The sequence below is a fragment of the Lissotriton vulgaris genome, chromosome 4_1, assembly GCF_964263255.1.
Source record: "Lissotriton vulgaris chromosome 4_1, aLisVul1.2, whole genome shotgun sequence".
Classification (NCBI taxonomy): Eukaryota; Metazoa; Chordata; class Amphibia; order Caudata; family Salamandridae; genus Lissotriton; species Lissotriton vulgaris.
Window position 1 is genome coordinate 2,140,892,376 of NC_141691.1, and position 25,937 is coordinate 2,140,918,312.

At 42.2% G+C, this 25,937-nt stretch overlaps 2 protein-coding genes across 2 annotated transcripts in view; both read right to left on the bottom strand.

Annotated features, from left to right (window-relative positions):
• The window catches only part of LOC147725252 (uncharacterized), a 45,603-nt gene extending 43,988 nt beyond the window's left edge, over positions 1 to 1,615 (bottom strand). Inside the window, exon 1 of the mRNA XM_086966624.1 lies at positions 1,561 to 1,615. Within this exon, the coding sequence (XP_086822750.1) occupies positions 1,561 to 1,615 (55 nt within the window). The remainder of the gene's footprint in view (positions 1 to 1,560) is intronic.
• The window catches only part of LOC147725251 (GTPase IMAP family member 9-like), a 115,147-nt gene that overhangs the window by 63,450 nt on the left and 25,760 nt on the right, over positions 1 to 25,937 (bottom strand). Inside the window, exon 3 of the mRNA XM_086966562.1 lies at positions 21,325 to 21,360. Coding sequence (XP_086822688.1) covers positions 21,325 to 21,334 — 10 coding nt within the window. The 5' untranslated portion in view covers positions 21,335 to 21,360. The remainder of the gene's footprint in view (positions 1 to 21,324; positions 21,361 to 25,937) is intronic.

Sequence of the window (25,937 nt, forward strand, 5' to 3'; positions counted from 1 at the left end):
TCTGCAATTGACATAATACAGCAAGATATGTCTATTTTACAGCATAGACAGTCACAGCTATGGTTCATTCTAATACTAAGCTGGGCGCTGCAAACATTACATTTTGGCCATGTTCCATCCATGTTGGATGTAATGCCCTCACACACCCTTTCAGGAGTCATGCTTCATCATCTGGGCTTTCTCCTCGTTGGGTCGGCGGTGCAATACCCAACGAGCAACATCTCAAAGAGGGGCTCTTTGGCTGAGATCTTTTATCCAACTGCCATTTAGATGAAGTGTGGGGGGGGGGCAGAAATGCGTAGACGTGTCTAAGTGGTTAAAATAAAGCTAGGAGTACCGGGAATGACTTTATTCTGGAGGTCCCCTACTTTAGTTAAAATCAAACTAACTAGTACTCGCTGGGATATTGTGCTCCCAAGTTACGAGTCACAAATTAGTGTGTGCTGTAGTTGGTCGACATGCTTCTCGCTCTGGTGCAGTGGCTAGCGATTCTTCAGGACCTACAAGTGAAACTAAGTATTCTAGTCAACTGTCTACGTCAAAGTGATTGGTATCTTTTATTCAGAATACATTCAAGTTTAGTATGTACACAGAAAAAATAGTGTTTCCTGCATGATACCTGTGTTGGGCTGCATCTACCTAAATGGTTAAATGTGCAGACAACAACAGTTTCCAGCGGGTACAACAGCGGGTAAAGTCATCCAACATCTGGTTGATCATCCATGTAGTAGCGTCTAGCACCTACCCCTCGCCACCGGAACCGGGTCACAACTTTCCAATTCCAATATTTTCTACAATACCAACAGGTAGGCAGATACAAAGTGCTAGGGCAAGGCTATGTGCATGGGAACCGGGAATTACCATTCAAGTTTACATGCAGGAATGGGGACACCAAAGTTTTCCTGAGTGGTTCCGACTGTGAGGATGCTCTAAGCGGATCCATAGTTTATAAGGACATTTCTCTTCATGGGGCATGCAATGCTTCAGTTGTAAACCTGCTGTGATTCATCCAGTTTCCAAACTGCTCTTCAATGGTAGCTATTTGATGCTGAATGATCAAGATTGTTGTGGAATGGAACCAGGCAATTTCTTATCTTGTCACAGTTAATTTCATAGTCACTTGTTGCACACAAGCACTGTTTCCACCTGCCTGCATAGTCAAGGAGGTAACGCTATGGCCTTCGATAAATGTGTCAAACATACGCTTTGATTCTCTGTGCAAACTGAAAGGCATGCTTTTTCAAAAAGATGTGGCCTTAACTTCAGCCAGAGAGACATTTGATCTCCAGGTTGCGAGGTCCCCGCCTGAGATACAGACACTAATCACACTAACTTCCCTCTGTATTTTGGGGAGCTGGTTCCCCATATCTTTAATACGTCTAATACAAAGGGAATAGTGCACTTTTTTAAATGTATCAGCTCTGGACCGGTTAGTGCTTTACAGACGATTTTTGTAGTTATAGCATCTTTTATACACTCTGTGTAAGGAAGCATTTTTAGAGGGCTCTTTCTTGTGGCAGGAATCCCGATTCAAATTTTTCAGCTCCACAATGGACATACCAGTTCCATACAGAATGGAGATAGCACTGCTTTGGATGTGATGCAGGGAGCGCATGGTACACTGCTTCGGCACACCTCGGCTCCAAGAGCAAAATGAGCACTGGCTCTGGTCCTTCCAGCCTGTTTGACTTCATTGCGTACAATCTGTACTTCGCTGCCTGCTGTGCAGCCATTAATGCTTATTGTTACTATGCCTCGGATCATAATTGGTTGCACTACTGGCCACTGATGTACTGATGGACTCCTTAAAGGCCCATGGTTATTGTTGTCCCCAGCATATTCCATTGCTGATGAAAGCATTATTCGAGCCAGCCTGGGATGCTTTGGCTCCTAGTGAAATGGGCACCAGGTCTACAATACATTTACGGGATGAAGTCTCTCCTTGAGAAGCTGCTGTGGGAATCTTAAACTGAGAAACATCCTAACTTTAAGACTTTCGGTATTCACAGAAGGCATTTAGGAGTTCTAAAGTTAAGACTCCCAACTTCTGAGAATACCGAAATGAGTAAGTGCCTTCTGTGAATACCAAAATGGTAGTAAGTTTAGGATTTTGTCTTAAGTTAGTTCTGTGAATCGGGCCCTCCATGTGTCTAGGGATTTTAAAGTTGGGCGAGGGGTAAGGTAGGGTTGCATTGTGGCCCCTTTTGTGTTCAACCTTTATATAAATGATCTAGATAGGGCCTTGGTCGAGACAGAGGGAGATTTTCTGTATGTAGGGGACGGATCTTCCCATCTTCCTATATGCGGACAATGCTTTCCTCATAGGTAGAACTGCCAGGGGACTTCAAACCCTGCTTGATACCTTTTTAAATTTCATGGGGTCCCGAGATCTGGCTATTAATAATGCCAAACCTTACATAATGCAGGTAGCGATGCAGCCCAAGAAAAAGTATCTTTTTAGTGTAGGCCCCGAAAAGGTCCCCCTGACCACCGATGTTTTGTACCAGGGGGTTTTATTGGATGACCGTCTGAATTGGGGGCCCCTTATCCAGAAGAAAAAGGGGGAGTTTGCAAGGGTAATCACTGCTATTTTTAACTTTGCTGCAAAGATGGGTAAGCGCCCAATTGCAGCAATGTTGAAAATCTATCAGGCCAAAGGCATAGCAACTGCCTGTTACGGCAATGAAATCTGGGGATATGCCACCACAGATGTATTGCATGTGGTCAAGAACAATTTCTTAAAGCACCTGCTGGGTGTGCCAAGTGGTACATCAAATCCTGCGGCTCACGAGGAATTGGGGGTACCTTACATATGTGACACCCTGGCAATGCGCCCCAAAGTGTTCTGGCTTAAGTGCTGGCTAAATAAGGATCTACTTCTCAGCCAGCAGATTATAACCAATTGTATGAGCCTTGATTATATGTCTCGAATACCATGGTTGAAATATATCAGAGGTTGTTTTGTAAAGCTGGGGCATCCTGAACTTTTTTTAAAGCCTGACACAATGGTAAAAAAGGATGTGGAGTTTACAAAGAAAACCTTTAGCTGTATAAGGAAGCTAGAACGAGATGAGTTGGAAGTGCGAAAACCTAGCGTCTGTAAATTTCTGGCACTAAAAACCAACCCATCGACAGAACCTTATCTCCTGGGGTCACTGTCCTCATATGAACGTTTTTTATTGTCCAGGTTTCATCTGGACCTTTTCCATTTGTTATTGGCTATTCCAAAAGGGTGCAGCAGAGGATTTTACTCCCCCTTTAAAGAGACTGAGTTTTAATCAGGTTCGCCCCGCGCTTTTGTACCTGCAACTGTGTAAAGCAGATTGTATCTTTTTCATTGCGTGCTACGTGAAATCTACGGTGAGAATTAGGGCTAGTGTGAGGCCATGTTGAAGTAATTTTTGAGTAACTGCATGTCTGCAATTCTGTGCCATGTTGGAGTACGAAATGTATTACAAAGTTCGGCTAACAGAGTGTGAACAATATCCTTTCATGCTTAAATTTACCAATGGCCAATACTTAAGATATACCTACTGAGCTAAGGGGGATGTTCTGAGGTTCCGTGACGATTTGAACCCGTGTTTTCAACATTGTCGTAAATACATAATTTTGGTATCAGCGAACCGCAAATGGTCCATTTAGTATATCCTGGTGTTTTCGCCATGCTACGAGCAAGAGTACTCCTGCTACAAACACATTTCTGATCTACCCATGGCATCCATCTTAGATCATGGCAGCCATTTTGTGTTTCTTGCCCTCACATAGACAATGGACACACAATGACCTCTGATTGCTTCATTTCGATTAAGGACACGTAGGAGATTCACCTCTCTAGTGACACGTGTACCTTAGAACAGAACACGCTGTAGCTGCATGACTCGACAAAGGCTGCCTCCTCTGCCCGAGGCCAGTCCTGCTATACTGGTTTTCGTACTCTTTGGCCTGATCATGATTAGGCGGCCGAAGCTGGTAACCTTGCCCATTTACGACCCACAAACATCTCTTATCCTGCTTTTCTATCTCCTACACCTGGCTCTGCTCCTTTCCTTCTGGCCCTTTATTAGGGGGAGGTAACGAAATTTACGATGAGGCGGTCCGGTTCTTGAATGAAATGTTGACATGGGATTGTGATGGAATTGTGGGAACCCCTCTTCGTAATGTTTGACATCAGATATTATCGACGATTCTTGTGTAACGCCAAATATTTATTGTTTAGGACACAAAGGTTTGGGAATGTATCAGCATGTAAAGAATTTGCCTGAAGGCCAATATTTAGTATATAAGGAGCAACCCTTCTTGTACAAATCGAACAGGCTCCTAGATACTGCCCGTGTGTAGTTTCTGTGACTTCTGTGTCCCTGCAGTAATAAACCTTTGGTCTTTGACGCCACCATCGAGAAGCCCGTGTTTCTGTTTATTTCTGTTTATTTGTGACTCGCTCTACCGAGCACAAGATGGATGCCAACACTTCCTGGTTTGAAGTGTTGACAGCCAATGAGCATGCAGCTTTCTCGGGAAGGCATGCTGATTGGCTGCCACTGTCTGTCAACACTCCAAAACTGAAATTGTTGGCAGCCACCTTGTTCCTCGGTAGACTGAGGCACAGGAAAGCAGAAAAACAAACGTGTAGAACTCAAAAAGGGGGCAGGGTAGAAACACCATGACCCTCTAGGCCTGCTCAGGGGGTCCCACAAGGACCCCCAAGGCCCCAATTCTTTTTTTTTTTCAAAAAATCGCGGGGTGCGCAAACGGTGCATGTGCTTATAGATATATATATATTTTTCCTTTCGATTTTTCCAGGAACTTCTGGAGGGATTTACACCATTTTAGCAAAAGGGTGATCTGCGAATCAGACACTACCATTTTGCCAAATTTCTTGTAATTCCATTCAGCCGTTCGGGCTGTAGCCGTGTCTAATCGTCCTATGGAGAATAACATGGGGAAAACACGTTTTGGGACCCCCTTTTTTGTCAGCCCCCACTTGTCGAATCCCCCCAAACTTTCAGGGAAGAAGCGGAGCGGGCCATCTTCTTTGAGAAATTCGCGAAGATTCAACAACCGGCGCCAAAGTTATTCCCAATAGAATGTTGCGGATTTTCTATGGAAACTAGGTACTAACTATAACTACCTACTGGCGATATATATATATATATATTCACTGAAAAAACCATAGGTTTCACACCAGTTATAGTTAGGAATTAGCATTTAAAAAACCTATTAAATTCACTGACAAAACCATAGGTTTCACACCAGTTATAGTTAGCTGGAAATTTTACTGACATAAAACCATTGAAATTCCCACGTTATAGTTTGTTGGACTCACTATAACTTGCGCGCCTGCAATGCACTGCTGATGGCGTCACATATTACATCACTCATGACATGGTCAGTAACATCACTCATGACATCACTGATGACACCATCCAGTGAATGTGTGTCTTTCTGAAAAATACATTTGTTTTATATATGTATTTGTAAAGGTCGATGGAAGAATAAATGTTTAAATAAGTGTGTAAATGGATGTTTTTAAAAAAAAAATTGGTTGGTTAACTGGCTTATTAAGTGTATCTTAGTGAATACATATATTAGCGAGTATTGTTTAAATATTTAAATGTTTGTATCAGTGTTTCTCTTTGTGTATAAGTGGCTGCAGGGGTTGGTGACTGACTCACTGTTTGTATGTGTTTTGAAGACAGCATATGTGCAGGACTGTATGGGTGGATGAGTGTGTATATGTGTGTGTTAGTGAGTGAATGACTGTCTCACTAGTGTCTTCATTAGTAACGACATATGTTTTAATCTAGTATATGTGAGTATTGATGTATATAAGTGAGTATATATGAGAGTGAGAGATTGTAGGAGTTCCTGTTTAAATAAGTATGTGTTTCTATAAGTGATTGTTTAAGAGAGTAAGTATGTGTAGGTTTCCTTAGAAGTAAGATGGTAGTGTGTGTATAAATGTATATGCAAATAAATGGATGTTCAATAGTTTATTTGCATGTGTGAGTATGTGTGTGAGTAACTTTTGGATGACTGCTGATGTGTAACAGGATGTATAGGTGTATCACTACATATGATGAGTGAGTATATATAGGAGTGACTATATAGAACTGTTGGTGAATGAGTGGATGTGTATATAGATGGTGGAATTACTGAATTGGTTATTGTTACTGGTTTGGGTATCTCCATTTTTTTGAAAATGTTTGTTTCTATTTTTGAATATGTGTTTCAAGTGTTACATTACACTGAAATTAGGTCTGTCACTCTGTCACAAGGATGGTGTCATCAGTGATGGCATGAGTGATGTCACTGACCATGTCATGAGTGATGTAATATGTGACGTCATCAGCAGTGCATTGCAGGCGCGCAAGTTATAGGGAGTCCAACTAACTATAACGTGGGAATTTCAATGGTTTTATGTCAGTAAAATTTCCAGCTAACTATAACTGGTGTGAAACCTATGGTTTTGTCAGTGAATTTAATAGGTTTTTTAAATGCTAATTCCTAACTATAACTGGTGTGAAACCTATGGTTTTTTCAGTGAATTTCAAAGGTTTTTTAAATGCTAATTCCTAATTATAACTGGTGTGAAACCTATGGTTTTTTCAGTGAATTTCAAAGTTTTTTTTAATGCTAATTCCTAACTGTATAAGACCTGAAAGCCCACCAGGAATCTCCAGTATGCGCCAGGGGACTGCATTGCAGAGAGGTGTAATGAAGCCACAACCCTTTTTACACCTCTCTGCAACGCAGCCCCCGTGCATGTTTGAAGAGGGGGAACTAATTCCCCTTGCATACTGGGGGCCAATTAGCCCACCTAGAACCTCCAGTATGCGCCAGGGGCTGCATTGCAGAGGTGTAATGAGACTATGCCCCTTGTTACACCTCTCTGCAACGCAGCCCACTGCCGCGTTTGCAGAGGGGGAACTAATTCCCCTTGCATACTGGGGGTATCTGGGGTCAACTAGTCCACCAGGAGCCTCCAGTATGCGTGAGGGAGCTGCGTTGCAGAGAAGTGTAATGAGGCCACACCCTTGTTACACCTCTCTGCAATGCAGGCCACTGGCGCGTTTGCAGATGGGGGACTAATTCCCCTTGCATACTGGGGGTCCCTGGATCATATCTGCCCAAACACCGATATTCCGAACGATTGTAAATGACTTTTCTTGAGAAACATTTGGATTTGGATTATCATGTCCTATACTTTGGAATTTTTGAAAGACTGACTTTGAGGATGCTATAAATTACTCAATTCTGCACCAATTGTGTGGGTAAAATTGATACCTAGTCACTTTGAATAAGAATATACTTATGTCTCGTCTGACATTTGGAAGAAATATCTAGTTATATGACAACAGGATACCGACATAACTTGAAGGAAATAAGAACGCCCTGAAGAAGTTCTGTTGTACAGAACGAAACATTTCGGCTGGCTGTGGTACATAAACTTAAGGAAAATAAAGCATTTGAATATACACCAAGATTCAGCGCTTCAATAAGGACTCTAAGTGATATGATTTGATTGGACTCATTGTGAAAGTGGTGCTGTGCCAAACTTTGGAATATTGTCCACTACTCTCTACTACTTACTCTCTCCTACTCCACTACTCTCAAATACTCACTCTCTACTACTCATTCTCTACTACTCTACTACTCTCTCTCTACGACTCACTCCCTACTACTCGCCACTCACTACTCCCTACTACTCACTATCTACTACTCTCTACTACTCACTCTTTACTAATCTCTCTCTCTACTACTCACTCTTTACTACTCACTACTACTCTCTACTACTCACTCTCTACTTCTCACTCTATACTACTCTCTACTACTCACTCTCTACTACTCTCCCTCTACTACTCACTCTCTACTACACACACTCTCTACTACTCTCTACTACTCACTCTCTACTACTCTCTCTCTACTAGTCTCGACTACTCACTCTACTACTCACTCTCTACTACTCACTACTATTCTCTCTGCTACTCATTCTCTACTACTCTCTACTACTCACTCTCTACTACTCACTGTCTACTACTCTCTACTACTCACTCTTTACTATTCTCTACTACTCACTCTCTACTGCTCTCTACTACTCACTCTACTACTTACTCTCTACTACTCTCTACTACTCACTCTCTACTACTCACTCTCTACTACTCTCTACTACTCACTCTACTATTCACTCTACTACTCTCTACTACTCACTCTCTGCTACTCTCTCTACTGCTCTCTGCTACTCTCTACTACTCACTCTCTACTCTCTATTACTCACTCTCTACTCTCTACCTCTCTACCTCTCTCTTCTTCTCTCTCTACTAATCTCTACCTCTCTACCGCTACCTCTCTACCTCTCTACCTCTACACCTCTACCTCTCTACCTCTCTACACACGCACACATATACAGATATATTCATATATATATGCATATGCATTTATATATATGTATGTGTATGTATAAAAAAAACAACAAAACATTTTTTTTTAAACAGCTACTTTTAAAACTGTCATTCTTTTTCCCCATGGTACGCTCCCAGGTACGCTCCCCGGTGCGCGTACCGGGCGCTCCCCCCGCGAAAATAAAAAAAAAATATTTTTTTTTGCCCCGCGGTGCCCTTTTATGGCCCCCACATCAAACCTAGGGGGTCAAGGGGGGGTCTACTCTGCCCCCTTATGGTCATTTCCCCCTTTGTTTTGGCCACCTCTCGTGTCTCGATCCTACCGAGACACAAGATGGCGGCCGCTCCGGACTGTTTAGAATGTTTACAGACACCCCAGAGCCAATCAGCTTTCGGCGCGCAAGTCGCATGGCGCGCCCGGTGCGCGTACCGGTGCGCATACCGGAGCGCGGCTATAGATATATATATTTATTTGAACCTTAATTACTCAAAATCCACTGGAGCACATATCTTGAGACATAGCAAAGGCACATCGGGCTACCAGTCCCTACAATTTTGCCAAGTTTGGTGGAAATCCATTCAGCCGTTCGGGCTAAAAGTGAAATCGACCGCCCTATGGAAATTATCATGGGGAAAACGCGTTTTGGGACCCCCCTTTTATCTCAGCCCCCGCTTGACGAATCCCCCCCAAACTTTCAGGGAAGGACCGGAACGCCGCGAGGCCATTTTGAGGAAATTTTCAGGCAGATTCGTCAACCGGCGCCAAAGTTATTCCAAATAGAATTTTGAGATTTAACATTGAAAAAAATCCTTACTATAACTACCTACTGGCGACCGCCAGTAGGTAATATATATATATATATATATATTCACTGACAAAACCATAGGTTTCACACCAGTTATAGTTAGCAGGAAATTTTACTGACATAAAACCATTGAAATTCCCACGTTATAGTTAGTTGGACTCACTATAACTTGCGCGCCTGCAATGTACTGCTGATGACATCACATATTACATCACTCATGACATGGTCAGTGACATCACTCATGACATCACTGATGACACCATCCAGTGAATGTGTGTCTTTCTGAAAAATAAATTTGTTTTATATATGTATTTGTAAAGGTCGATGGAAGAATAAATGTTTAAATAAGTATGTAAATGGATGATTTTAAAAAAAAAAATTGGTTGGTTAACTGGCTTATTAAGTGTATCTTAGTGAATACATATATTAGCGAGTATTGTTTAAATATTTAAATGTTTGTATCAGTGTTTCTCTTTGTGTATAAGTGGCTGCAGGGGTTGGTGACTGACTCACTGTTTGTATGTGTTTTGAAGACAGCATATGTGCAGGACTGTATGGGTGGATGAGTGTGTATATGTGTGTGTTAGTGAGTGAATAACTGTCTCACTAGTGTCTTCATTAGTAACGACATATGTTTTAATCTAGTATATGTGAGTATTGATGTATATAAGTGAGTATAGTATATATAGTGAGAGATTGTAGGAGTTCCTGTTTAAATAAGTATGTGTTTCTATAAGTGATTGTTTAAGAGAGTAAGTATGTGTAAGTTTCCTTAGAAGTAAGGTGGTAGTGTGTGTATAAATGTATATGCAAATAAATGGATGTTCAATAGTTTATTTGCATGTGTGAGTATGTGTGTGAGTAACTTTTGGATGACTGCTGATGTGTAACAGGATGTATAGGTGTATCACTACATATGATGAGTGATTATATATATGAGTGACTATATAGAACTGTTGGTGAATGAGTGGATGTGTATATAGATGGTGGAATTACTGAATTGGTTGTTGTTACTGGTTTGGGTACCTCCATTTTTTTGAAAATGTTTGTTTCTATTTATGAATATGTGTTTCAAGCGTTACATTACACTGAAATTAGGTCTGTCACTCTGTCACAAGGATGGTGTCATCAGTGATGTCATGAGTGATGTCACTGACCATGTCATGAGTGATGTAATATGTGATGTCATCAGCAGTGCATTGCAGGCGCGCAAGTTATAGTGAGTCCAACTAACTATAACGTGGGAATTTCAATGGTTTTATGTCAGTAAAATTTCCTGCTAACTATAACTGGTGTGAAACCTATGGTTTTGTCAGTGAATTTAATAGGTTTTTTAAATGCTAATTCCGAACTATAACTGGTGTGAAACCTATGGTTTTTTCAGTGAATTTCAAAGGTTTTTTAAATGCTAATTCCTAACTATAACTGGTGTGAAACCTATGGTTTTTTCAGTGAATTTCAAAGGTTTTTTTAATGCTAATTCCTAACTATATAAGACCTGAAAGCCCACCAGGAATCTCCAGTATGCGCCAGGGGACTGCATTGCAGAGAGGTGTAATGAAGCCACAACCCTTTTTACACCTCTCTGCAACGCAACCCCCGTGCATGTTTAAAGAGGGGGAACTAATTCCCCTTGCATACTGGGGGCCCCTGGGGGCCAATTAGCCCACCTGGAACCTCCAGTATGCGCCAGGGGCTGCATTGCAGAGGTGTAATGAGACTATGCCCCTTGTTACACCTCTCTGCAACGCAGCCCACTGCCGCGTTTGCAGAGGGGGAACTAATTCCCCTTGCATACTGGGGGTCCCTGGGGTCAACTAGTCCACCAGGAGCCTCCAGTATGCGCGAGGGTGCTGCATTGCAGAGAAGTGTAATGAGGCCACACCCTTGTTACACCTCTCTGCAATGCAGGCCACTGGCGCGTTTGCAGAGGGGGGACTAATTCCCCTTGCATACTGGGGGTCCCTGGATCATATCTGCCCAAACACCGATATTCCGAACGATTGTAAATGACTTTTCTTGAGAAACATTTGGATTTGGATTATCATGTCCTATACTTTGGAATTTTTGAAAGACTGACTTTGAGGATGCTATAAATTACTCAAGTCTGCCCGAATTGTGTGGGTAAAATTGATACCTAGTCCCTTTGAATAAGAATATACTTATGTCTCGTCTAACATTTGGACGAAATATCTAGTTATATGACAACTGGATACCGACATAACTTGAAGGAAATAAGAACGCCCTGAAGAAGTTCTGTTGTACAGAACGAAACCTTTCGGCTAGCTGTGGTACATAAACTTAAGGAAAATAAAAGCATTTGAATATACACCAAGATTCAGCGCTTCAATAAGGACTCTAAGTGATATGATTTGATTGGACTCATTGTGAAAGTGGTGCTGTGCCAAACTTTGGAATATTCTCCACTACTCTCTACTACTTACTCTCTCCGACTCCACTACTCTCAAATACTCACTGTCTACTACTCATTCTCTACTACTCTACTACTCTCTACTACTCTCTCTCTACTACTCACTCCCTACTACTCGCTACTCGCTACTCCCTACTACTCACTATCTACTACTCTCTACTACTCACTCTCTACTACTCTCTCCCTACTACTCACTCTTTACTACTCACTACTACTCTCTACTACTCACTCTCTACTTCTCACTCTCTACTACTCTCTACTACTCACTCTCTACTACTCTCTCTCTACTAGTCTCTACTACTCACTCTACTACTTACTCTCTACTACTCACTACTATTCTCTCTGCTACTCATTCTCTACTACTCTCTACTACTCACTCTCTACTACTCACTCTCTACTACTCACTCTTTACTACTCTCTACTACTCACTTTCTACTGCTCTCTACTACTCACTCTACTACTTACTCTCTACTACTCTCTACTACTCACTCTCTACTACTCACTCTCTACTATCTACTACTCACTCTACTATTCACTCTACTACTCTCTACTACTCACTCTCTGCTACTCTCTCTACTGCTCTCTACTACTCTCTACTACTCACTCTCTACTCTCTATTACTCACTCTCTACTATATACCTCTCTCTTCTTCTCTCTCTACTAATCTCTACCTCTCTACCGCTACCTCTCTACCTCTCTACCTCTACACCTCTACCTCTCTTCCTCTCTCTACACGCACACATATACACATATATGCATATATATATGCATATGCATTTATATATGTATGTGTATGTATAAAAAAACAACAAAACATTTTTTTTTAAACAGCTACTTATAAAACTGTCATTCTTTTTCCCCATGGTACACTCCCCGGTACGCGCACCGGTGCGCGCACCGGTGCGCGTACCGGGCGCTCCCCCCGCGAAAATCAAAAAAAAAATATTTTTTTTTGCCCCGCGGGGCCCTTTTATGGCCCCCACATCAAACCTAGGGGGTCAAGGGGGGGTCTACTCTGCCCCCTTATGGTCATTTCCCTCTTTGTTTTGGCCACCTCTTGTGTCTCGATTTTACTGAGACACAAGATGGCGGCTGCTCCGGACTGTTTAGAATGTTTACAGACACCCGAGAGCCAATCAGCTTTCCTCACGCAAGTCGCGTGGCGCGCACGGTACGCGCACCGGTGCGCGTACCGGTGCGCTGCTATAGATATATATATTTTTTTGAACCTAAATTACTCAAAATCCAGTGGAGCACATATCTTGAGACATAGCAAAGGCACATCGGGCTACCAGTCCCTATAATTTTGCCAAGTTTGGTGGAAATCCATTCAGCCGTTCGGGCTAAAAGTGAAATCGACCGCCCTATGGAAATTAACATGGGGAAAACGCGTTTTGGGACCCCCCTTTTATCTTGGCCCCCGCTTGACGAATCCCCCCCAAACTTTCAGGGAAGGACAGGGGCGCCGCGAGGCCATTTTCAGGAAATTTTCAGGCAGATTCGTCAACCGGTGCCAAAGTTATTCCAAATAGAATTTTGAGATTTAACATTGAAACTTATACAGCTACTTATAAAACTGTCATTCTTTTTCCCCATGGTACACTCCCCGGTACGCGCACCGGTGCGCGCACCGGTGCGCGTACCGGGCGCTCCCCCCGCGAAAATCAAAAAAAATATATATTTTTTTGCCCCGCGGGGCCCTTTATGGCCCCCACATCAAACCTAGGGGGTCAAGGGGGGGTCTACTCTGCCCCCTTATGGTCATTTCCCTCTTTGTTTTGGCCACCTCTTGTGTCTCGATTTTACCGAGACACAAGATGGCGGCTGCTCCGGACTGTTTAGAATGTTTACAGACACCCGAGAGCCAATCAGCTTTCCTCACGCAAGTCGCGTGGCGCGCACGGTACGCGCACCGGTGCGCGTACCGGTGCGCTGCTATAGATATATATATTTTTTTGAACCTAAATTACTCAAAATCCAGTGGAGCACATATCTTGAGACATAGCAAAGGCACATCGGGCTACCAGTCCCTACAATTTTGCCAAGTTTGGTGGAAATCCATTCAGCCGTTCGGGCTAAAAGTGAAATCGACCGCCCTATGGAAATTAACATGGGGAAAACGCGTTTTGGGACCCCCCTTTTATCTTGGCCCCCGCTTGACGAATCCCCCCCAAACTTTCAGGGAAGGACAGGGGCGCCGCGAGGCCATTTTCAGGAAATTTTCAGGCAGATTCGTCAACCGGTGCCAAAGTTATTCCAAATAGAATTTTGAGATTTAACATTGAAAAAAATCCTAACTATAACTACCTACTGGCGACCGCCAGTAGGTAATATATATATATATATATATATATATATATATATATATATATATATATATATATATATATATATATATATATATATGAATGCTCCGTTGCCATACCCAAAAATGAGCCGCACCCATGTGACTGCGCCCGCCTCTGAGGAAGAAGGACTTTGCCTTCGAAACGCGTCAGGCACATCGCGATTGCAGCTGTCAAATTGTACCCACTAGCATCATCCTGCTTGTACTGCTCATTAAAGGCTTGCCACCTCTAGTCCAGCGTTTGAGTGCGGCTCATTTTTGGGTATGGCAACGGAGCATTTATATATATATATATATATATATATATATATATATATATATATATATATATATATATATATATATATATATATATATATATATATTACCTACTGGCGGTCGCCAGTAGGTATATATAGTTAGGACCTAGTTACCATAGGAAATTCTGAACATTCTATTGGGAATAACTTTGGCGGTGAATGAGGGATCTGCCTGTAATTTTCCCTAAATTTGCCTCGCTGCGCTCCGCTCCTTTCCTGAAAGGGGGGTCCCAAAACGTGTTTTCCCCATGTTAGTTTCCATAGGGACATTCTGACAAGGCTACAGCTCGAAAGGCTGAATGGAATTACACCAGATTTGGCCAAATGGTAGGGACTGGTATGCAGCAGTGCCTTTTGTATGTTTTGTGTGAATCCCTCCAGTAGTTTTTGAGAAAATTGAATTTGAAATTTTTCAAATGGCATTTTCTAAGGGACCTTTAGACACGTCTACAGCCCGAACGGCTGAACGGAATTACACCAAACTTGGCAAAATGGTAGGGACAGGTATGCAGTAGTGCCTTTTCTTTATTTTGTGAAAATCCTCCAGTAGCTGTTGGGAAAATTGAATTCGAGCAAATTATATATCTATATGCGCTCAACATTCCATTGGGAATAACTTTGGAGCCGATTGAGGAATCTGCGTGTAATCTTCCAGAATTTTGGCCAGCTCTGCTCCGCTCCTTCCCTGAAAGTTTCGGGGGGATTCGTCAAGCGGGGGCGAAAGGGGGGTCCCAAAACGTGTTTTCCCCATGTTAATTTCCATAGGGACCTTTAGACACGGCTGCAGCCCGAACGGCTTAATGGAATTACACCAAACTTGGCAAAATGGTAAGGCCTGGTATGCACATGTGCCTTTGCTATGTTTGGTGAAAATCCCTCCAGTAGTTCTTGAGGAAATTGAATTTGAAAATTTTCAAATAGCATTTTCTATGGGACCTTTAGACACGGCAACAGCCCGAACGGCTGAACGGAATTACACCAAACTTGGCAAAATAGTAGGGACAGGTATGCAGTAGTGCCTTTTCTATATTTGGTGAAAATCCCTCCAGTAGTTGTTGAGAACATTGAATTTGAGCAAAGTATATATCTATATGCGCTCACCGTATGCGCACCGTACGCGTACCCTTACGTGCGCGAGCAAGTTTCTGATTAGCTGGCAGTCGACTGTCAACATTCCAAACTGTCCAACCCAGGAAGTGTTGGCCTCCATCTTGTTTTTCAGGAGAACTGAGGCACGAGAGAGCTCAAAACAAGAGTGGGAAAAGGGTCAGGGTAGAGACCCCCCAACCCTCTAGCACTTCTCAGGGGGTCCCAGAAGGACCCCCAAGGGCAAAAAAAAAAAAATCGAGGGGTACACATACTGTACGCGTACGGTATGCGTACCGTGCGCGTACCCCGCGATTTCAAAAATATATATAATTTTTTTTTGCACTTGGTGGTCCTTCTGGGACCCACTGAGAAGGGCTAGTGGATCAGGGGGTCTCTACCTTGCCTGCCCCCTTTTCGCGTTTTCCACTCTTGTTTTGTGCTCTCTTGTGCCTCACTTCTCCTGAGAAACAAGATGGCTGCTCAGGTGGTCCCAGAAGGATAATAACATATATAAACGTTATCCGCTAATAGAATTAGCATTTACAAAACCTTTGAAAATTATTGAAAAAAAATATAGGTTTCACGCCTGATATAGTTAGGAATTAGCATTTAAAAAACCTTGCAAATTCACTGAAAAAACCATAGGTTTCAGGCCTTATATAGTTAGGAATTAGCATTTAAAAAACCTTGCAAATTCACTTAAAAAACCATAGGTTTCAGGCCTTATATAGCATTATAGTTAGGAATTAGCATTTAATAAACCTTGCAAATTCACTAAAAAAAACATAGTTTTCAAGCCTTATATAGTTAGGAATTAGAATTTTAAAAACCTTGCAAATTCACTTAAAAAACCATAGGTTTCAGACATTATATAGTTAGGAATTAGCATTTAAAAAACCAATGAAATCGCTCCTATATAGTTAGTTGTACTAACTATATTTTGCGCACCCGCAATCCACTGCTGATGATGTCACATATTACATCATTTATGACATGGTCAGTGACATCACTGATGTCATCACTGATGACATCTCAAATGACATCACTGATGACATCACTGATGACATCTCATTTGACATCACTGATCACATCACTGATGATATCATTCATGTGGTAATACGATGCACCTCCTCACACTCTAATATAACCTTTGATACACCCAGTGTTAAATACAGACTACCATTCTTGAAACCATTGACACACCAATACCAGTTACTACATACGCACTCACTGCTTCCTAGGTCTACACACACAGTTACTCATTCACCGATAGAATCACTCATACATACAGTCACTCATCAATACAACACTATCATATGCGCTCATACACCTATACAGACACTCACACACTGCCACTCATCCATGGAGTTACTCACACACCTAGTCAGTCATGCAAAGAATCAATCACACTTCCATTTCCTCAACTATACAGTTATACACACAACACCTTACATATACTAACACATAATTACTCTCTTATACAATCACTGGTACCAGTACACAATGATCCATACAGCCACTCGCACATTCACTGGCTCTCATGTATAGTCATTTATATATGCCAACTCTCACATGCACTGTGTTTTACATATGTACTTACTTGGACATGTAGCACTGAGATATCCATTCACTCACCAACACACCCATGCACACAGTCAACCGCCCATATAGCTGTTTCCACATGCACTCTTGAACTCATACGCCTAGTGAATCAACTGCTCACACATCTATGCACAGAGTCACACACCTCCCAGCCACCCACACACACACTCAGTCTCCCATTCAAATACTTTGGCAACCAATCAAAACCCATATAGCCACTCATATAGCCACTGATCAACACATGCAGCAGCTTACACAAAAACAGACATACTGATGCACACATTCAGACAGTTTAATCACTAACCCATGCATTTAGTAGGACTCATTTAATCACTCACTCATACAGTCAGTCACGCACCTAAATATGTCAAACATATTTAAACTTTACAGAAACACACAGTCACTGGATGATGTCATCAGTGATGTCATCAGTGATGTCAAATGAGATGTCATCAGTGATGTCATCAGTGATGTCATTTGAGATGTCATCAGTGATGTCATCAGTGATGTCACTGACCATGTCATGAATGATGTAATATGTGACATCATCAGCAGTGGATTGCGGGTGCGCGAAATATAGTTAGTACAACTAACTATATAGGAGCAATTTCAATGGTTTTTTAAATGCTAATTCATAACTATATAAGGTCTGAAACCTATGGTTTTTTAAGTCAATATATATATATATATATATATATATATATATATATATATATATATATATCCGGATAGCTGCTCCAAAATACCACTACCCACGTAGAACTCTGGCAGGCAGCAAGGCAAGCAGACACGGACCCAGATTAAGTGCAAATTCTTCTGCGTTTATTTGTCGGCCATAACGCGTTTCACCACCGGAGTGGCTTGATCACATATGATATATATATATAAATAGTCACTAAATAACTGGTTAGCAGCATCCAGACCAGCAGTGGGTAAACGTGGGCTACATGTCTCTCAGATTTCGACTTGGTATTCATGTGCACACATTTGTATGGGAAGCAGATGACGAGAACAGCAGATAGAAGTCAGCAGATGGTTCTGATCCCTGAAGGTAAAGTATCTCACCTTTGCTGTGAGCTTGAAGGACTAAAGGGCCATTCACACCTCTTTTTCAGGGAAACATTCTATGATGTGGGATTCGCAGTGAGGGTAATAAGATAATTGGGCGGGGATGCTTATATAAGCCACACAGAGACAGGAGGAGTGTGTACATCAAGAACAAGAGATCACCCTGGACCCAGTATTAAACTTGCTCTACGATTGATGGTATATGTTTGGTGAAGGAATTGTTCATAAAATTGGATGACATCTATTTTTGGTAAATGCCAGTGTTAGACCTGGCACCTTGGTGTGGGTCTTCATTCCATGTTTTCTGTTGCTTCGTGTGTTTTTGCTGGTGTTAGATGCTTTGTGCACTGTGCTACTGCTGTCCAGTGCCAGAGTGCAAGTGCTCCCTATTGTAAATTGATGTATGGATTGGTGACTCCATGATTGGCTGATTTAGTTTACTTGTCAGACCCTTGAGCAGTGCACTGAGTGTGCCCAGGGCTTGTAAATCCAAATGCTGCTGGTGGGCTTGCAGCACTGGTTGTGCCACCCACAGAATCAGCCTTGTAAAATGTGTCTCAAGTCTGCCATTGCAGAGCCTGTGTGAAGTCTGGTACTGCCATACTGACTGGGCAAGTGCACCCACTTGCCAGTCCCTAAACCGTCCATTTGCTTCCTATCAGACACCCCTATGGTAGGCCCAAGGGCAGGGTACATTGTAAGTATAAGGTAGGACAAGCCCTGATGTGTGTGGCATGTCCTAATAGTGAATTACAGCCATTTTCGTTTTTCACTATTGCAAAGCTAGCTGTTCCCCATAGGCCAGAATGGGCCGTTTGATTGCTACCTCTAACTGACTCAGGGAACTAGGTAGAAATTCGAGTTTAGTATGCCTGAACTCAGAATGATTAAATACATAGTTTAGTGAAATTGGTTTTAACATTCTGTGTTTGAAAATACCACTTTTAAAAAGTAGGTATTTTCTTGTCTAACTATCCAAGCCTGCCTCTGCTAGGTTGTGTATTCCTTGTCTGGAGTTTGAGTGACAGGGGCTGGGGGATTTCAGGAGACAGGGTAAATCAGCACAGTGCTGAATAGAGAGATCTGCATCTAGATGGGTGGGAGGAGTTGCACCTGGGACCGGAATAGGGCAGTGCCTTCCCTCCACAATACTGGCTCCACCTCCTGTGGTGCGTCTGATGTCTCTGCCCTGCACTTGAATGGGAAGAAGGAGTCATAGAAACAGAGTGCTCCAGGACTGACCAGAACTGGTTTGGACTAGGCATAGGCCTCTCTGCCTTCAGAGAAGATAAACTGTATATAAAAGAGCAAACCCAGACCCCAGAACTTTAGATCACTTTTGGGAAACAAGAAGGAACCTTTACTGAGGAGAAGAACCAGAGAGACTGAGTAGAGACAATCCCTAAGCTGAAGTGCTGCTTGGGGGATGGGCCTGCAGTGGTTGCCTAACTGCCAAAGAGAGAAGAGAGGAACTTTGTGTGTACTTTCATCAACTTGTGAAGGAACTCCATGGGCTTGAGAAAAAGCTTGCCTCCTACTGAAGTCTCAGGGACAATAGACTTCACCAACCAGCTACCCAAGAGTTCTTTGGAAGTGCTGCAGCTGTGCTGGACTTTCTGAGGGACAGCTTGTCGCAAGGAGCTGGAAGCACGAGGAAGAAACATGTCGCCGCCACTGCTACTGTTGTCGCATCACTGGAGAGGGGTGTCGCCACTGCAGCTGTCGCTACACATCTCAGTAACGTCTCGCATCACCGGAGAAGTGTATCGCCGCCGCTGTCGTCACATCACTGAAGAAGGGTGTCGCCGCTGCAGCTGTCACATCGCCGAAGCGGCTCGCATCACCGGAGAACCGTGACGCCGCTGCAGCTGTTGTCATTACATCTCTGAAGAAGGGTGTTGCTGCTGCAGCTGTCACATCGCCGAAGCGCCTCGCATTTCCGGAGAAGCATGTTGCAGGGCCTGTTGTGGTTCAGAAGAATCATTGAGTCGCTGCACGGCTGTCTGGCGTGCATGCATCGTGTCGCATCAAGAAGAAGACACCATCTTCGTTTGCATTGCACCGGATCTTCATCGCATCACGGCGTTAAGGGTCGCACCGCCATGGAAGAGCAGTAGGAAACCGACGCATCACCGTTCCTGCGTGTAAGGAACCAACGCATCACCTTCCCTGCAACACTTTCGTTGCATAGCGTTACACATTCTAAGGAACATTGAACTCAAATTGTCGCATTTTACTATCTAAAGTGAACTAAGTTAATTCTACCATTTTAAGTACAGTATTGTGCATTTTTGTCGTTTGTGGTCTTGTGTTAAACCTAATTAAGAATACTTATTTCTAATATACAACTGGTGTGGTTTCCATCTGTAGTGTTGTCACTGGGTAACTGTATGTGTTCACAAATGCTTTACACACTGCCTCTGAGATAAGCCTGTCTGCTTGTGCCAAGCTACCAATGGGGTGAGCAGGGGTTATTTTAGGAGTGTACCCCCTTACCATGACTTTGTCAAAGGTACCTACCTCTGCCAACTAGAGACCGCCAAATCTAACAGCCAGAGATACTGACGGTGGTAAATTGTTTGAGCATTTTCTTGAGTGACTGTGTTGCGGTGTAGAAAGAGTAAAACAGAAATTGAGGTAGGTGCTGACATAGACAGAGATGAGGAAGATTGACACATTTCATAGTAAATTCCATGAAGTTTAGTTTCAGCCTAACTTGCATCAAGCGGGTGATATATGTAGAGCTGCGTGGTGAGACAATAATACATGAAACACTCTGATATTTTTTAAGAAATTGCCCTGAAAAGGGTCACAGTAGGCAGTTTAAGCCTCGGTAAACCTGTAAATCTGTAGCAGGTTTAAAGCACCTGAGTGCCACAGTAGGTACATATCACAATTTTACCTATAGACAGGTTTTGATTGGTGGATAAATCAGGCAGTGCTACCCACTCTTCCTGTCTCCATTCTCCCACTGTACATTTCTGCTTAACCATAACTTTACCCCTCATGCCCCTCTCCTTTTATGATTTGCCAGTGCTCTTTCCATCCATTTTGCTCACTGTGCCTTTTCCACAAATTCTCACGCTCTGTTATCACACAGTGCTATTCTGTATGTCACAAACATATTCTTGTGCTATGTCAGTGGGTTCCCCTACAATGTCCTATTACCCAGGGAGCCTCCTGGCAATGCTGTGAGGAACACTTTAGTAAATGCCCCACTACAGCAGACACTGTTGAATCAGCGATTGCATTTTCTAAACAGCTTACTTTCTTATTTACTCACTCTTTGCCATGGCGCCTTCCTTTGGAGGAACAGGATCTGAATGAAAAAACATAATAAAAATTAGAAAAACCCGCTCACTGCTGGATCATTATACTGATTAAATATATGAAAAGTGTACGGTAAAGAGAAGGCATGCAGGTCTTTGGCACACACAGACAAAAGACACTCACATGCAATTTGTAATCGATGGACAATTAATAAAATGCTGTTCACAACTGGTGTGTTGACAACGGTGCGGGTATCTACTTATCAACTTGAAGTATTACTACTTCCGTCTATGAGCGAAGTAACAGTGAGGCACAGAGTATTCCTTCTCAGGTATACTCTTCAAAGCTCACCACTGGGCATACTGTTCCTCCCATCACTCAGGTCAGACATACATTCACTCCCTCAACAAAACCAGGAACCTCAGAACTCCTAGTCCCTCCCATATCCACTGACCTATGACAGGAGAGGGTGTTGTAACCTACTTATGCTTGTAAGAATGTTAATGTGAATTGTAGGTAGGTCATGTTAGAATGGATAGTGTCATAGTGTGTTGTCATAGTGATGTCATAGCTTCTAATGTCTTTGGAAGTAAACCATATCAGTTATTTCAGTTGTACTGCTGCTGGTTGGATGAGATTCTTTCTACAATAAATCTTCTAAAGAAACTACTTCTGTCTTCAACTTATTAGTGGACCTGCTTCACTGGCGTAGTCGGCAGAGAAAGAAGAAAATGATCTCAACAAAGGAATGGTGAGGAGCACTTCAAAAGCATAATTTAATTTACACTACTGAAAAGATAACTGTTCTTGGATACACTTAACAAGCTTGAAGTTTACACAACATAAATGAGCGTTTGATGCTGTTAGGTAGTGCTAAAGTTTTTAGCACTATAGATCTTACCTCAGCGTATCATCAAATCGAACTTGAAGACTCATGTAAGGATCTTACCTCTTTCATAACTCCTTTTGGTACCTTTAGGTTTAAGCGAATGCCTTTTGGTTTAGTGTCAGCTTCCTCAGTCTTCCAGAGGGTTATGGAGAAAGTTTTACGTGGTCTTGAAGGCACTTATGTTTACCAAGATGATATATTGATATATGGTGATGATGAAAGTCAACATGATGGAAGACTTAGAAAGGCCTTAGAAAGGTTGTCTGAGCATAATTTAACTATTAAAGCCGAGAAATGTAAATTTAGGACAGATTCCATAAATTATTTGGGACATAATGTCATCAGAGGTGGTGTTAAGCCTAAGCCTGAATTGGTTAACACCATTCAGGAGATGAGTTTGCCTTCTTGTAAAAGTGACCTGATGAAGTTTTTGGGCGTTGTTGAGTAGTATTCGAAATTTGTAAAGAATTTTGCTGATTGTGCGGTCACCATGAGACACTTGTTGAAGAAAGGAGTTGACTTTGTATGGTCGGAGGAATGTGAAGATGAATTTTTGGAAATCAAGCAGACGCTTAATTCTGCTTCTTCTCTCAGTAGCTTCAACCCAGATCTCAAGCTGATTCTTATCACTGATGCAAGTGAGAAAGGTTTAGGTGCAGTGTTGCAACAGATGGGTCTGGATGGAATGCAAACTATAATGTTTTTATCTCGCACTCTTAGGGATCCTGAGACAAGGTACTCAGTAGTTGAGAGGGAGTCATTGGCTGTTTTTTGGGCAGTTAAGAAACTAAAAAAAAATCTTTGGGGTGTTGAGTTTGAAGTGCGGACGGATCACAAACTGTTAATAGAGATATTCAGAAAAAAAAGGTCTTAATTTGATTTCTTCAAGAATAATGAAATGGGTGATTGGTTTGCAGGATTATAATTTTGTGATTCATTAAATTCCAGGATTGGAGAATAAAGTCGCTGATGTTCTGTCTCGTTTATCCCCAAAATCGGAGGTTGTTGATGAGGAACCTGAGGATAGTGATGAGTGGGTTTGTGCAATTGAACATAGTGTAATTTCTGAGGAAAAATGGTGTGATGAGATGTGTGGTGATGAAGTTTTGAATGAAGTTATGAAGTTGATCAATAAAGGTTGGATGAGTAACAAAGAAGGATCTGACGCCTGTAGGAAATTTTGGCCATTGCAAAATGAGCTTGCTATTGACAAAGGATTGCTATTTCGTGGTACATGGGTCATTCTGCCTACTACGCTTAGAAAGGACATTGTTGATGAAGTACATTCTACTCATGATGGTGTGTCAAAATGTAAAGAGAGATTGCGAATGACTTACTGGTGGCCAGGAATGGATAACCAGGTAGAAAGTATGGTACGTGATTGTGTTGCGTGTTCATTTAGTGATAAGTCTAAGTGTCCTCGTGTACATCCCATGGTGTTAAGAAGACATCCCTCTGGGCCTTGGCAAGATGTAGCTTTGGATATTTTAGGTCTGAGTAGTATTAATGGTACACGATTTTATGTGTTAGCGGTTAGTGACATGTTTTCACGGTGGCCGGAAGTGCTCTTTTTATCAAGCATTGATTCTAAGCATATTATTAAATGCTTGAAAGATTTATTCTCAAGAGAAGGGATTTCTGGTTCATTATTGACAGACAATGGTGTTCAACTTGTTTTCGAGGAAATTAAGAAGTTTCTTTCTTCTAAAGGAGTCATTCACAAAACCTGCTCTATTTACCATCCCGAGGGAAATGGAACGATTGAGAGGTTCAATCGAGTGATTAAGGACACTATATCAATGGCAAAGTCAGCCTCTATTGACTGGAAAACTGAAGTTTTAAGAAAAGTTGAGGAATATAGATTGTTTCCTCATTCCACAACAGGGAAAACACTGTTTTTGTTGTTTAGAGGTAGAGTTCCTAACACTAGCATGGAACCAGGATGGGTCAACAAATATGAAATTAGCAGAGGTAAAGAAAATAAATGTGATGGTGTTGAGGTTAAAAGAAAACATGAAGAGAAAGCTAGGGCAAGAAAATGTTATTTTGATGCAAAGAAAAGTGTTGAAACAACTAAGGTAAAGGTGGGAGACATGGTCATGATGAAACGTCCTGGTTTAATGAGTGGTGCTAGTTCAAAATTCTTGAAACCTATTAAAGTCATTAAAGTTTTTAGGAATGCTGTTAAAACTCAGGATTACCGCATACGGAATTTAAATAGAGTGTTTGTTGTTAAAGGAAGGTTAGATTACAGTTGTTATATTGTTAACTTTCATAATGCGTATAGTGTTTAAAGTTTTAATGGGTATAAAAACTTTTGAGCAGCTCGCCATTGAAAACGACGACGAAACCCAACACCAAAAGACACCTATGCAGCCGGCTTCCCTGGGTGAGGTAACTTGAGTACTCTGGTGCTCCCGTGGGTATTGACTCTAGAACTGCCTAGTTATAAAGGGGTTTTGTCCTAGTCCACTCCTAAGTGTCCTTAACTTGTAATTTTCCAACCGCGACTTTCCCCATGGAAGTTAATGGTGATTTGCGGCTGTGTTTATACACTGCACACGTCCCCCGTGGGTCCCCTGTGTCACTACCTTGGGTGGTTCCTGGTGGCCCCAGCAGTTCTAAAGGCTCTAGGCCTTGTATCTAAGTTGGTCCCGGTTCTTATACCACTTTCTTAGAATATGGTTTGTGACGCCCCTAGGGCTAATCATATTGTGCTAATTTACTGTGTGCTAAATAAGTTTACTTGTGTACTTTACAAATACATATTTTATGTTATAAGGAGAATTTTAGAGGTCCTGCTGGTATGGGGATTCCCCCTATCTGTGTGTTTTGTCATATAGTTTCGGCTTGCAGTTCTTATATGGGTGTGAGGGGCAGCCCAAGGCTGTGCCACACATCACTGACAAAGGGTGTGCAGGAACTTGCCACAGTTGACCAGCACTACCAGTGCTCTGTACAGCCATTTGACATTTGTGATACATTTCTTGGCTAACCAAATCTGTGGAGAGTGCAGGACGTATGTGCCCATTCTATTCTATCAAATGCATTCTCAGCCTCGAGAGAAAATGCTACCATCTTGTTAAGTGAATCCCTGATAAAGCATAGTACATGCAGTAATGTGCGCAGGTGATCTTGGGAGGTCCTGCCTGGCACAAACCCTACCTGAGTATTATGAACAAAAGTGGGGATTACTTTTTTGAGTGTGTGGTAATATCCCAGCCAGGATAGATATTGGACGGTAACTATTGCAAAGTATTTGATTCTTTTATGCCTTGGGGAGGAATCTTTGCATGTTCTGCCATTATGGTCTCTAAAGGCCAGAATGGCCATTGCTTCTTTCCATTCGAGTAGTTATGTGGCCAGGAGTCGGATTGCCTTCTCATCCGGTTTATAATATCCGGCCTTGAGCCTAACTAACACTTATTCGGTTTTACCTGTGAATAGGATGGTAAGTTCCAGTTTGGCCTTTCCAAGTAAGTGCCTGAGCTCTACGATGGTCTACCGAGATAGTCCCTGGACACGTTTTGAATGTCTCATTCCAGGAACGCCTGTTTATTGGCTCGATGCCAATTGTCAATCCCTGCATTGATCTCGAGTCATCCCCTGATCATGGCTTTTGTGACTACCTGTAGAGTCTGAATTTGGTATAATGGGGTGACCCAGTGCCCCGCTGAACCTTGGTGTACAAGAATGTGGAAAATGTTGGCTCTGTCGGGTACAGAATTGATTCTAGG